At 37.0% G+C, this 13,214-nt stretch overlaps 2 protein-coding genes across 2 annotated transcripts; both read left to right on the top strand.

Moving 5' to 3' along the window:
- Positions 1 to 276: 276 nt before the first annotated feature.
- On the top strand, positions 277 to 1,221 carry LOC150066402 (olfactory receptor 11G2-like). The gene has a single exon (XM_090352854.1). It carries the CDS (start codon positions 277 to 279, stop codon positions 1,219 to 1,221), a length of 945 nt encoding a protein of 314 aa, XP_090208980.1.
- A 10,100-nt stretch (positions 1,222 to 11,321) lies between these two features.
- Positions 11,322 to 12,362, top strand: LOC150066403 (olfactory receptor 11H12-like). Its single transcript, XM_090352861.1, has one exon. It carries the CDS (start codon positions 11,322 to 11,324, stop codon positions 12,360 to 12,362), a length of 1,041 nt encoding a protein of 346 aa, XP_090208987.1.
- The last annotated feature ends 852 nt before the right edge of the window (positions 12,363 to 13,214 follow it).

The following is a 13,214-nucleotide window of genomic DNA, read 5'->3' on the forward strand; positions in this document are numbered from 1 at the left end:
TCCTACCCTATCCTATTACAAATAAACAAACAAATGTATATTCAATATGCCAGGTAAAAATATAAGATACAGTAAAAGTACGAGATTAAACAAAGTACAAGAAAAAAGAAGACAATAACATAGTACATTAATAGAAACAATCACACAAGATAAGTGGACTTCTAAAAACTATTTGTTTATACTATTACACAGAATGATAAATCTTGTATATTCTTGAAAACCCAGTGTTTTATATTAAATTTAATAACCGTGATCAAACTCATGTCTTCCAGAGCAATGAATGTGTCCAACAAAGGGAACAAGAACCCCGTTAGCCACTTTATCCTCATGGGCTTTCCCTCCAGCCCTCAAATTCAGCTCCTCTATTTTGGGGTCTTCTCAGCAACCTACACCCTGACGCTGATGGGGAACACAGCCATTGCCTGTGCTGTGTGGGCAGACCGGCGTCTTCACACCCCCATGTACATCTTCCTGGGGAATTTCTCTCTCCTGGAAATATGCTATGTCACCACAACCATCCCCAACATGTTGGCCAACTTCCTCTCCACAACCAAGTCCATCTCCTTTGTCAGCTGCTTTGCACAGTTCTACTTCTTCTTCTCCTTCGGGTGTGACGAGGGCTTCTACCTTTGCATCATGGCCTTTGACAGGTACCTTGCCATCTGCCGCCCTCTGCACTACCCACGCATCATGACCAGGCAGTTGTGCACTGGCCTGGTCATCTTTGGATGGTCAATTGGGTTTATCTTGTTCATAACGCCAGTTGTTCTTATTTCCCATTTGCCTTATTGTGGTCCAAATGTCATCAACCATTTTGTGTGTGATCCTGTCCCACTGATGATGCTGTCCTGTTCTAAAGACACCACCACCCAGTTCATTTACTCTACTTTCAATGCATTCTTCATGATTGGGACCTTTCTCTTTATCCTTTGCTCTTATGCTCTGGTGATTCTGGCTGTGTTAAGGATGCCCTCTGCAGCCAGCAAACGCAAGGCCTTCTCCACTTGTGCTTCTCATCTGGCAGTTGTCAGCCTCTTTTATGGCTCCATTATGGTGATGTATGTGAGTCCTGGATCTGAACACCCAGTTGAAGTACAAAAAATGATCACCTTATTTTATTCTGTGATAACACCCCTTTGTAATCCTCTTATTTACAGTCTAAGGAACAAGGAGATGCAGGCTGCCCTAAGGAAAGTCTTTGGAAGTGAAATTCTAAAATGAAAATACATCGAAATCATTCAGGAGGATTGGTTAATAATTTTTCTCTTGTTAAGAAGAAAATCTGTCAACCAACAATGTTAATAATACATTTAAAAAAAAAAAGACTTTTTAGGGGCCGGGAGATTGGCCTAGTGGTAGACTGCTTGCCTAACATGCACAAAGACTGGGTTCAATTCCCCCGCAACACTTATATAGAAAAAAGCCAGAAGTTATGCTATGGATCAAATGGTAGAGCTCTAGCCTTAAGAAAGCCCAAGGACAGTGTTCAGGCCCTGAATACAAGCTCCAGGACTGGAAAAACAAATAAATAAATAAAAATAAAAACGTTTTAGAGGAAATCATTATTTCTCTTTAGGAACTATTACAACAGTTTTTATATCTTAAAAATCAGCTGAATTCTAAGGTAATTTTCTCTCAATAAAAAATGTTTGCGGGGCATTTTCTAATCCAGATGACAAGTAGAGATTAACTCTTCATAGATTTAAACAATTTTCCCATTCCTTATGTGCTTATATCCCATTCTGAATATGTTGGTTACCTGATTTAATAATAAACGATATTTCATCAGTAAAAAAATCAGCTATTATATGATAGATTAGTCATTTAAGTAATTGAATTTTTGAAGAATATTTATATATATAATGAAGTTTCAAAAGGCATCAGACATATTTGAGAAAGATGCAAAATAGACCACAAACATGATTTTAAGGTAAATGAATATTAGTCATAATATCCACCATTTGATACTTTCTGATGTAAAGAGTTGGCAGCCAGCACTGGTGGCTCACACCAGTAATCCTAGCTACTCAGGAGGCTGAGATCTGAGGATCATGTTTCAAAGCAAGCCTGGGCAAAAAAAGTCTGTGAAACTCTTATCTCCAAGTAACCATCAGAAAACTAGAAGTGGCACTGTGGCTAAAAGTGGTAGAGCATGAGCCTTCAGCTGAAGAGCTCAGGGCCAGTGCCCAGGCCCAGAGTTCAAGCCCCATGAACAACAACAACAAAAAAAAAAAAAAAGACTTCCAACAGCAATTTTACCAAGTTTCTTCCTCACAGTGATACAAATTTTATTAGAATCTTAAGCAAACCAACTAATAGCCTTATCTGCATATATAATAGAAGATAATAAGCACCAAAACTTGGATTTCTATAGGTATTTTCCAAACTAAAAATTGAATATGGTAGATAAATATGAAGGACAACCATTAATCATGGCTCTGCTCATTTTGTTTCAAACAGTATCAAATAATATTTGAGGGCCAAATTTTATTTCAGTATTTTTGCTGTGTGACAACAAATAATTATGGAAGTTATCTCTAAATATATTCCCTACTTTAAACTATGGAGTCATAATTTCATTTTGAAATATATGTGTTTTCATTACTTGCCAATAAAAATTTCAAGGATAACTCTCTCAATCATAAAAGACAACAAGAATATTACATACTGTCGGGAGTCTTGCAATAACAGGCAGAAGGTTTCCTGTCTCTCAAAGTACAGTACAACTATTCAATAGACCTTTTAAGAAGAATGAAGGAAACTTTCTGGACTAATAGAAATGATTTTTGAGGGTTCCCCTTAAAAAAGATGGGGTATTTGAAGGAAGTTCTTTATGTTTCTTTTATTGCACAATAGAAAAGTGAATCTGATGGGAATAATTGTTTGGAGACTTTTATTGGCAAAATAGTTAATTCACAACTTCATCTGAAGTATTTTCAGTACAACTATAAGTATCTGATATTTCCCTTATTATTTCCAGTGTATTTCCTTTTTGGTACTTAAATTTTATTCATTCAACAATCACTTTATTCATTCAACAATCATTTATGAAATCAAGAAAACACATTAACCTAATAAAGATTGGCCCATTTTGTTGTGAATTGTTTCTTCTGTAAACACCACCAAAGCAATAATTAAATAGAGTTTGTATATCTGATTCTGTTCATACGCCAGGGAAGTTTTCACTTCATCTCATACATGCTGACCGTTTTCAAACCCAAAAGGCAACATAGCAAAGTATTTCTTTACTTCACAAACATGTAACATGTACATGTATTTATTACCTGCTTGCATTTACATATGGTTTTATATAAACTCTTTCCAAATTAGCAAATATGGTCTGTGATATTATAAGGCAGTGTGGAAACTTCATTTTTAAATTAAGTAAGGGATTTCTTTGATCCAATTAAGTCCATTTATGGTGCTTCATTAACATCTGAAGCATTAAGAAATATACAATATAGATCATTTGGTATGGGCATTTTGTCCAGTTTATACCTAACAATTTCCTACTCCAAAATCGCCATTATCTTTCAGGTTCCTGGCTCAAGTTCTTCAGAAGGCAGTAGAGCCCCAAAATCTATGCTTAATAAACCTTAAAGAAATATAAGAGGGAGTTTAGATAAATTGTTGTATCCAACAATCATATTTCTGAGAGATCTTTCTGCACTTTTCACAGGCCGTAGAATCATTTACATTTTATGCAGTGACTTCTTCCTTCCTTTCATACTCCTCAGTGTTTCTTCTTCAACATGGCCACAATCTCTTATAAGCAATACCAAGCTCAGATAAACACATGTAGTGACTCTAAAACATATATTTACTCTCAGACCACAAAATAGATAAATCACTGGAAAGATAACAATAAAAAAAGGAGGGCTGAATTTTGCCTTATCCCATAGGTCAAGCAAGACACCAGGTGTACACAAACTGGACTGACCACATACCTGTCCACAGAGTGGTCATTCCCATCCAGGCCTAGCTGAGCATCCCTGTCACCCCAGGCCAGATATTCCATTCTGGACGTACCCGAAAGTACCCAGCCCTAACCCCCCAGTAATCACAGTATGATTTTTTTCCTTTCTTTCCTTGCTAAACCCTAGTCCCAAAATCCAGTCCCTCACACAATCTCTAAGCCCACAGGAAGATCTGTGCCTCTCACTGTCCTAGACTCTTGAGTCCTTTTCTGTTCTCCTCCACTTTCCTAAAACATAGTATTGACTTTTGGTGACTCCAGCTCATCACTGTCACCTCCAGAGAGCTCATACTGACAAAACTCAACAGAGAAACTGCAACCTTAAATCATTGCATTGACCAACTAGACTTGAGACATCTACAGAATTCTTCTCCCAAGAGCATCAGAATATAAATTCTTCTTTAGAAACTTATGGAACATTCTCCAAAATTGATCAAATGTGAGGACACAAAGCAAAGGTGCAAATTCAGAGAAGTTGAAATTATTCCCTGCATTCTGTTACACAACAATGGAATGAAATTAGAGTTCAACACCAAAAGCCATCACAGAAAAGGCTCTAACTCATGGAGACAACACAAGTCATGGAAATACACATTCTGAATAACAAGTAGATCATTAAAGAAATCAGAATGGAAATTCAAACATTTACAAAATTGAACAGAAATAAACTCACAAAATATCAACCATTGGGACACAGCAAAGGTATTTCTCAAAGGAAAATTTATACTTCTGAATGCCTACATCAGCAAATTGGAGAAATCTCAAATGGACACGCAAGTGAAGCACCTCAAAGTCATAGAAAATGAGGGACAAGCCAAGCTAGTACAAGGAAATAAAAAACTATTCAGGGAAGTCAGCAGAAGATGACAGTAGTTCAGGGTGAGTCTTTCTGAGCTCTTGCCAAGAAACCAATTTTAGCATTGTAGAGGAAAGTTTATACCTAAAAATCGATTCTAAGTAAGCTTTAACACCACAGAGATCTCAGTCAGAGAGGAAAAAGTCAGGCAGTCTGCTCAAGAAGAAAGTTTGCAGCCACAGTGGGAGGCCACAGAGCCAGCTGCTCCCCAATCTTGCTGCTGCTCAGACAAAGCCTCCTTCCGGACCCCAGCAGACAGTGCTTCTTGGCAGAGCAGACCTGCCAGCTACAGACATAGCCTGACCAAGCTGCAAACCAACACCTCTCTGCAGCATGGACATGCCATCTTCACGAACTCAGAAAACTGAGGGAATTATGAGTACCTCATTAGAGACATTTTCATGTCTGCTAGCAGAATGGCATTGGGAAGGTAGTTCCTTCCCCAACAGCCAACAGCAGCGCCATCTCGACTGCTGGCAAAGACCCTGCCATACCGACTGGACCCTGAGAAGTGGTGCTGGCAGCACCATCTTTCAAAAGGGCATAGATTTATCCCAGAGTCAGCTTAACCGGAAGTCTGCTTCCCTGTGGTAGCAGAAGTAGTTCCTCCTGGGTGGGGCTACTCTCCCAGTAAACAAAATGAGAAGCAGCTCTACCCCAGGCTCTCTGATAAACTGGCTAAATCTCAAGCTAAAAATAGACAACTCTCCTGTGACACTCCTAAACCTCACTGCCCTGCCAGGAAGTTAACCTGGGTGAACTGTCACAGAGTCCCCAAACCAAATCGGTAAGGCAGAACTTTTTCTGCCCAATCAAATAAACTGATCAGAAAAACCACAAACCCAAATTACTGGAGAAAAAGCCTTCTTAAAGTGTTTGGATCCCGAATTTAGTGGAGACACAAGTTTCCCATCCTACACCACTAAAAAAAAAGAATACATTTCTTTTCTCTTTTTATTCTTTTTTCCATATATTTTTATTGTAATTAATAGAAGGGTTACATTACATTTGCCAGATAGAAGGTGCATTACTTCACCTACATTGATACCCTTTCTCATGTCTTGGTCCCCATTTCCCTCCCCCCCACCCCACCCTCATCTTGTTTTCCCCGCTTTCCTATCCAATTTCAAATAACCAAATACGCATATATCCAATATATCAGATAACAAAGTGAAATACTGTAACAATATGAGATAACCAAGGGACAGCAAAAGAGATGAGAGATAACATAGTACATTAAGACAACAATCACTCATTATATGGCTTTTGTTTCTATATCCTAGAGGTCCTTTCATTTAGCTTCATATTGTATGGCCTTATGTATCTAGGTTTTGCTCTATTGCAAATCTCTGCTAGAAGAGTCCAAGGTTTCTACTGATTATGACAAATGAGAGAAACCATTGGGCCTATGTTCCTTTGAGTCTGGCTTACTTTACTTAATATGATTTTTTCTAAGTCTTTCCATTTCCCTATTTGGATCCCCTTTATGCTTGGTTCTTTCCTTATTGCTCCAAGCTGCTTGAGCTGATTCGAAACTTTGGCAAGGTAGCAGGGTATAAAATTAACCCTCAAAAATAAACCACCTTCCTATATGCCAACAAGGACAGGATCAAAGAAGTTATCAGGAAAGCCACTCTTTTTGCAATAGCCTCAAAGAAAATGAAATACCTAGGAATTAACTTAACTAAGAATTCAAAGGACTTTTATGATGAAAAGTTTAAAATCCTGGAAAAGGAAATGGAAGAGGGACTGAGGAAATGGAAAAACCTCCCATGCTCCTGGATTGGAAGAATTAACATCATGAAAATGGTAAACTTGCAAGGGCTATCTACAAATTCAATTCAATATCCCTCAACATCACAATGTCATTCTTATGGCAATAGAGGAAGCCATCCAAAATTTCATGTGGAATAATAAAATACCCTGTACAACAAAAACAATTCTTAGGAGAAAGAACTCGCAGGAGGAATTTCAAAACCAAACTTTAGACTCTATTACAGAGCTATAGTAACAAAGCAACTTGGTACTGGCACAAGAACAGGCCCAAGGACCAATGGAATAGAACTGAAGACCCAAAAAATCAACCAACATACCTATGACCACCTAATCTTTGATAAGGGAGCCAAAAAATAGAATAGAAGAAAGAAAGCCTCTTCAACATGTGATACTAGCAAAACTGGTTAAGCACCTGCAGAAAACTAAAGTTGGATCCTTTTATGTCACCCTGCACCAGAATTAACTCCAAATGGATCAAAGCCATTGAGGTAAAAAGGTACACTGAAAACTTTTCAAGAAGGAATTGGAGATACACTGGGTCTCCTAGGCACAGGTCTTAATAAACAACCAGAAACACAACGTATCAAAGACAGTTTGGATAAATGGGACTGCATCAAACTGCAGAGCTTTTGTATGGCAAAGGACATAGCTAGCAAGCTAAATAGAAAGCCCACAGAGCGGGAGAAAGTCTTCACTAGCCATACAACAAAGGCTTCATATTTAAAATATATCAACAGATAAAAAATTGAATTACTCCAAAATTAATTTCCAAAGAAACAACCATCCCATTAAAAGATGGAACAAAGACTTAAAGAGAGTCTTCTCTGAAGAAGAAATAAGAATGGCCTATAGAGACATGAAGAAATGCTCAACATCTCCGGCCATAAAAGAAATGGAAATCAAAACAACTCTGAGATTCTGCCTCACTCCAGTTAGAGTGGCCAGGATCAAGAAATCTAATAACAACAGATGCTGGAGGTGATGTGGCCAGGAGGTATCACTGCTACACTGTTGGGAGTGTAATCTCTTTCAACCACTGTGGAAAGACTACACACTCCCCTATGATCCAGAAATTCCACTACATGGTATTTACCCAATCATCCAGAAACAAGGACATACTAAAGCCATTATCACAACGATGTTCATTGCAGCACTACTTATCACAGCAAAGATATGGAACCAACCCAGATGCCCCTTAGTAGATGAGTGGATCAACAAGATGTGGTATTTATACATAATGAAATTCTATACTACCATCAGAAAGAACGACATAGCCCCATTTGTAAGGAAGTGGAAGACTTGGAAAAAATCATATTGAGTGAACTAAGCCAGACCCAAAACAACATATGCTCAATGGTTTCCCTCATTTGTAATAATTCATGCAAAACTTGGATTCTCCTAGCAAAGGATTACATTAGGGAAAACCTAGGTACGTAAGGTCATATGAGATGAGGCTGAATGAAAGGACATCCAAGATATAGAAACAAGATCTGTATAATGAGTGAATGTTGTTCTTTATGTACTACATTATTTCTCATCTCTTCTGTTATCCCTTGGTTACTCTCATATTGTTACAGAATTTTACATTGTAATCTGGTGTATTGTATATATGTTTATTTGTTGAATTGAGATAAGAAACAACAGGGGTGGGAAGATGAGGGGAGATAGTGGGGCGAGGGACATGGGGACAAAAACAAGAGAAGGGGTATCGATGTGTATGAAATAATGCTTCTTCATCTGAGGAATATTACAGTTATATCCTATTACTTACCATAAAAAATTAAGTAAACAACTAAATAAGCACAAAAAACAAAAAATGTAGAAAAACACCTCATGTTTCTATTTCTTGGAGTTTATTTCAATAAGCAGCATTTTATATAATCCTACACACATTGCACATGATTAGGATCATGGTTCACAGTCAGCCCAGACAAGAACATCAGTGAAATTCTTATTCTCAATTAATCACCAGAAAAATGGAAGTGCAACTGTGGCCCAAAGTGATAGAATACTAGCATTAAGCTGTAGCGTTCAGAGAAGGAATGCAAGATCTGCTGATTATAAACAGGTAATTATTCCCGAAGAACATTTTTCAAAGTGCAATTAGTTAGATCCCAAGAGATGGTAAGGTAATAACAAAAAATGTTCTATTCCACAGGAAATGGTTGCATTGCACTTAGGATTCGTTATTAATTAATGAAATCCCAGTTTGTTGAAAAACTATACGGAATATATCAGAGTAGTTGAAAGTCTCCAAAGGCCATGACCCGAGTAAATAATCAGAAACAATATATTTACCTGGCCTTCTTCATAAATTTGAGTTTTGGAACTGAGAACAAAAAGGAAGTCCCTCCAAAGTTCATGCTTTGCAACTTACAGCAGGTTATACGCAAAATCTTCAAATTCTTCAGAAGCCTTTCATGTGCTTTATACCAGGTCTGGTAATATTTATTTCCTGTCCCAGACTTCTAATTCAACAGATAAATAAAAGTAAGTCAGAATTTTCCATGCTATCAGACACAATTGCTATGTACACGTTCATCTGCTAGCATGTGCTTTCATCTCATTCTGAATATGTAAATATTTGATTGAAGTAGAATTCAACATACAAGCTTGGAAACAAGATTAGAAACTAAAACATGTTTCACAAAATCCAGAAATACATTCTTCTGGCTTTCCTCAAACCTTTAAGGTATTCGTACTTATTGTTTGCAATGACTATTGGGAATTCTGTCAGAAAAGACATAAATGATAGATTTATGGAGGTTAGATTTATTATCAATCATATACTGATTCTGAAGGTTGAACAATTCTGAAACCAGGAAACATTTAATTATTCCACTCTGAAGGTTTGATCTGCCAAATGAAACATTCTTACCTAATTAAAGTGGTAACTATATTTTTATTTTCTCTGAAACAACGCTTCATTTTGTGGAAAACCTATTTATAATCTGTGTGCTTTTTAATTGTTGCACTCATGGGATCTTCTCTGAATGGTCATTTTATATACTTAGTAATCCTCAATAAATACTGGTGCTGCTGACTGAAACAGATAAGTATTGTATTGACATGTGCTCCACTGTTAGTAAAACAACAATTAAAGCAGTTGAAGGCAGGGTCCTGGGGAATTGGACACAGACCCAAAAAAAGGATAAAAAAACAAAATGACTTTTTAAATTTTTCAACTGAGTCATAAAGGAAATAAGCACTAAGACTGCTGAAGCAGCTAAGAAAAGCTTCATCTCCACTCAGAGAATACAGTTGAAGAATTTCTTAACGTTATTTTTTTATTTGTTTCTGTTTAGTTTTTGTTGGTCATGAGGTTTGGTTTCAACTCTTGGCCTAGGCTATATCAAGGCTAGTGCTCTACCACTTGAGCGACAGCATGATTCTGGTAGTTAATTGGTAATAAGTATCTCACAGACTTCAGTGGCCAACCTGGCTTTCCATAATCCTCAGATATCAGCCTCCTGAGTAGATAGGATTCCAGGCCCAAGCGACTAGCATCCAGCTATCAAGGATATTTTTTAAATGCATTACTATTTATCACCTTTTACATTACCAATGATACCTCCTATATCACTGCTTATACACATATTTCAACTTAATATGCATTTACAAGTAAAATTTGGATGTCATCTATTTTAAGGTACTGTTTCATTTCTACCCTTTTGTGGGAATGGCTGTCATAGACAGCTGTTTCCAGGGGAAAGACAAAATGCATTTGTTCATTCTCAGACAATATATAACAAACATAGCTGAGAAAAATCAGAATCAAGATAGAAAGCATAACAAGGATACTGAATGTATGTCTGTGACAAAGTTTGCATTTAAACAGAGGTGATTTGTTTTTGTTTTGTTTTGCTTTTTGAGCGCCTTGTTTCAAATCACATAAGCACTCTGTGTCTGAGTGTACACTCAAAACAGATCTATAGTATATGACTTACATAACAGAACAGAAGAAAACACATTCATAGAATAGAAATCTTTGTTATTATATCTGTAAAATGTTGTCCCTCACATGATGTGATGATATTTAAAGAAAATTAAACTGAACCACCAACTTTCATTCAGACTTAATACAATTATAAATCATCATAATCAATGAAATAATCATTCTTTGGTATCCATGAGGAATTGTTTCCAAAATCTTGTGGATATAAAAATCCAGATGGGTTCAAGCCCTTTAGAGAAACCGGTGTAATGTATACATATTACATAATATATCTCTCTTGATATAAATGCATAAAATTTATATTAACTAACTTAATTCAATCTTCCCAAATAATTACTATATAATATTGCTTAATGCTTAATAAAAAGGGAAGCTAAATCTGTATTTATTTAATACTGATTTAATATTTAAAATATTAATATTTTCTGTATTGTTTTGATTTACGCTATACATGCACATATAAAGGGAATAAGAATAGTGCTCCAACTTTACAAGCAAATTATGATGGCTAACAGCAGTCTTAAGAGAATAGGATATAATCATCTATATTGCCTTTCAGTAACAACAAACAGTGAAGGGAAAAGCAAAACAGCACATGCATTAAGTGGGTCTTAGAAAATGCCTATGATAGATTTAAAAATTACCAAAGTTACAGAGAAAAAATGAAACAGAAGAACAATCACCAAAATCTGGTAAGAAGAAAGCAACATTTTGCCTTAAATTTAATGGCCATGATCATCCTCATGTCTTCCAGAGCAATGAATCTCTCCGACAAAGGGAACAAGAACCCCGTTAGCCACTTTATCCTCATGGGCTTTCCCTCCAGCCCTCAAATTCAGCTCCTCTATTTTGGGGTCTTCTCAGCAACCTACACCCTGACGCTGATGGGGAACACAGCCATTGCCTGTGCTGTGTGGGCAGACAGGCGTCTTCACACCCCCATGTACATCTTCCTGGGGAATTTCTCTCTCCTGGAAATATGCTATGTCACCACAACCATCCCCAACATGTTGGCCAACTTCCTCTCCACAACCAAGTCCATCTCCTTTGTCAGCTGCTTTGCACAGTTCTACTTCTTCTTCTCCTTCGGGTGTGACGAGGGCTTCTACCTTTGCATCATGGCCTTTGACAGGTACCTTGCCATCTGCCGCCCTCTGCACTACCCACGCATCATGACCAGGCAGTTGTGCACTGGCCTGGTCACCTTTGGATGGACAGGAGGATTTATTGGGTTCATAATGCCAGTTGTTCTTATTTCCCATTTGCCTTATTGTGGTCCAAATGTCATCAACCATTTTGTGTGTGATCCTGTCCCACTGATGATGCTGTCCTGTTCTAAAGATGTCACTATCCAGTTCATTTATTCCACTTTCAATGCATTCTTCATGATTGGGACCTTACTCTTTATCCTTTGCTCTTATGCTCTGGTGATTCTGGCTGTGTTAAGAATGCCCTCTGCAGCCAGCAAACACAAGGCCTTCTCCACTTGTGCTTCTCATCTGGCAGTTGTCAGCCTCTTTTATGGCTCCATTATAGTGATACATGTCATTCCTGGATCTGAACACCCAGTTGAAGTACAAAAAATTGTCACTTTAATTTATTCTGTGATAACGCCCCTCTGTAATCCTCTTATTTACAGTCTAAGGAATAAGGAGATGCAGGCTGCCCTAAGGAAAGTCTTTGGAACTGAAATTCTGTCAGTGAAAATACATCAAAAACATTCACAAGGATTAGTTAATTCATTAGAGAATAAGTTTTTTATTTGTGTAGGAACAAAAGTGGTAAACCAACAATATTAATAATACAATTTCAGAAAACTATTTAGGAGAAATCATTATTTTGTTTAAGAATAGTTACAATAATTTTCTTATCTTAAAATTCAGCTATAATATAATGGATTAAAATCATTTAAGTAACTGAATTTTCTGAAGAAAAAAAATATATATAATGAAGTTTCTAAAGGCATCAGACATAATTGAGGCAGATGTAAAATAGACAACCAACATGATTTTAAGGTGAATGAATATTAGTCATAATATCCACCACTTGATACTTTCTGATGTAGAGTTGGCAACTGGGCACTGGTGGCTCACACCTGTAATCCTAGCTACTCAGGAGGCTGAGGATCATATTACAATGCCAGCCTGGGCAAAAATGTCTGTGAAACTCTATCTCCAAGTAACCATCAGAAAACTGGAAGTGGCACTGTGGCTCAAAGTGGTAGAGCACTAGCCTTGAGCTAAGAGCTCAGGGACAGTGCCCACACCCAGAGTTCAAGCGCCATGAACAATGAAAGGAAAAAAAGACTTGGTAAATTTTTAAATTCCACCAGTAATCTTACCATTTTTCTTCCTCACAGTGATACAAATTCTATTAGAATCTTAAGCAAACCAAGTAATAGCCTTATCTGGATATATAATAGAAGATAATCAGCACCAAAACTTGGATTTCTATAGGTATTTTCCAAACTAAAAATTGAATTAATGTGGAAGATAAATATGAAGGACAACCATGAATCATGGCTCTGCTCATTTTGTTTCAAACAGTATCAAGTAACATTTGAGGACCAAATTTTATTTCAGTATTTTTGCAATGTGACAAAGATAATAATTATGGAAGTTACCTCTAAATATATTTCTAACTTTAAAAGA

Source organism: Megascapheus bottae, chromosome 2 (assembly GCF_031878675.1).
Source record: "Megascapheus bottae isolate mThoBot1 chromosome 2, mThoBot2.hap1, whole genome shotgun sequence".
NCBI classification, from domain to species: domain Eukaryota; kingdom Metazoa; phylum Chordata; class Mammalia; order Rodentia; family Geomyidae; genus Megascapheus; species Megascapheus bottae.

What these genes read in the sequence shown, in the direction of transcription:
- LOC150066402 (XM_090352854.1), top strand. Translation starts at nt 277, where the DNA reads ATGAATGTGTCCAACAAAGGGAACAAGAACCCCGTTAGCCACTTTATC.
- LOC150066403 (XM_090352861.1), top strand. Translation starts at nt 11,322, where the DNA reads ATGAATCTCTCCGACAAAGGGAACAAGAACCCCGTTAGCCACTTTATC.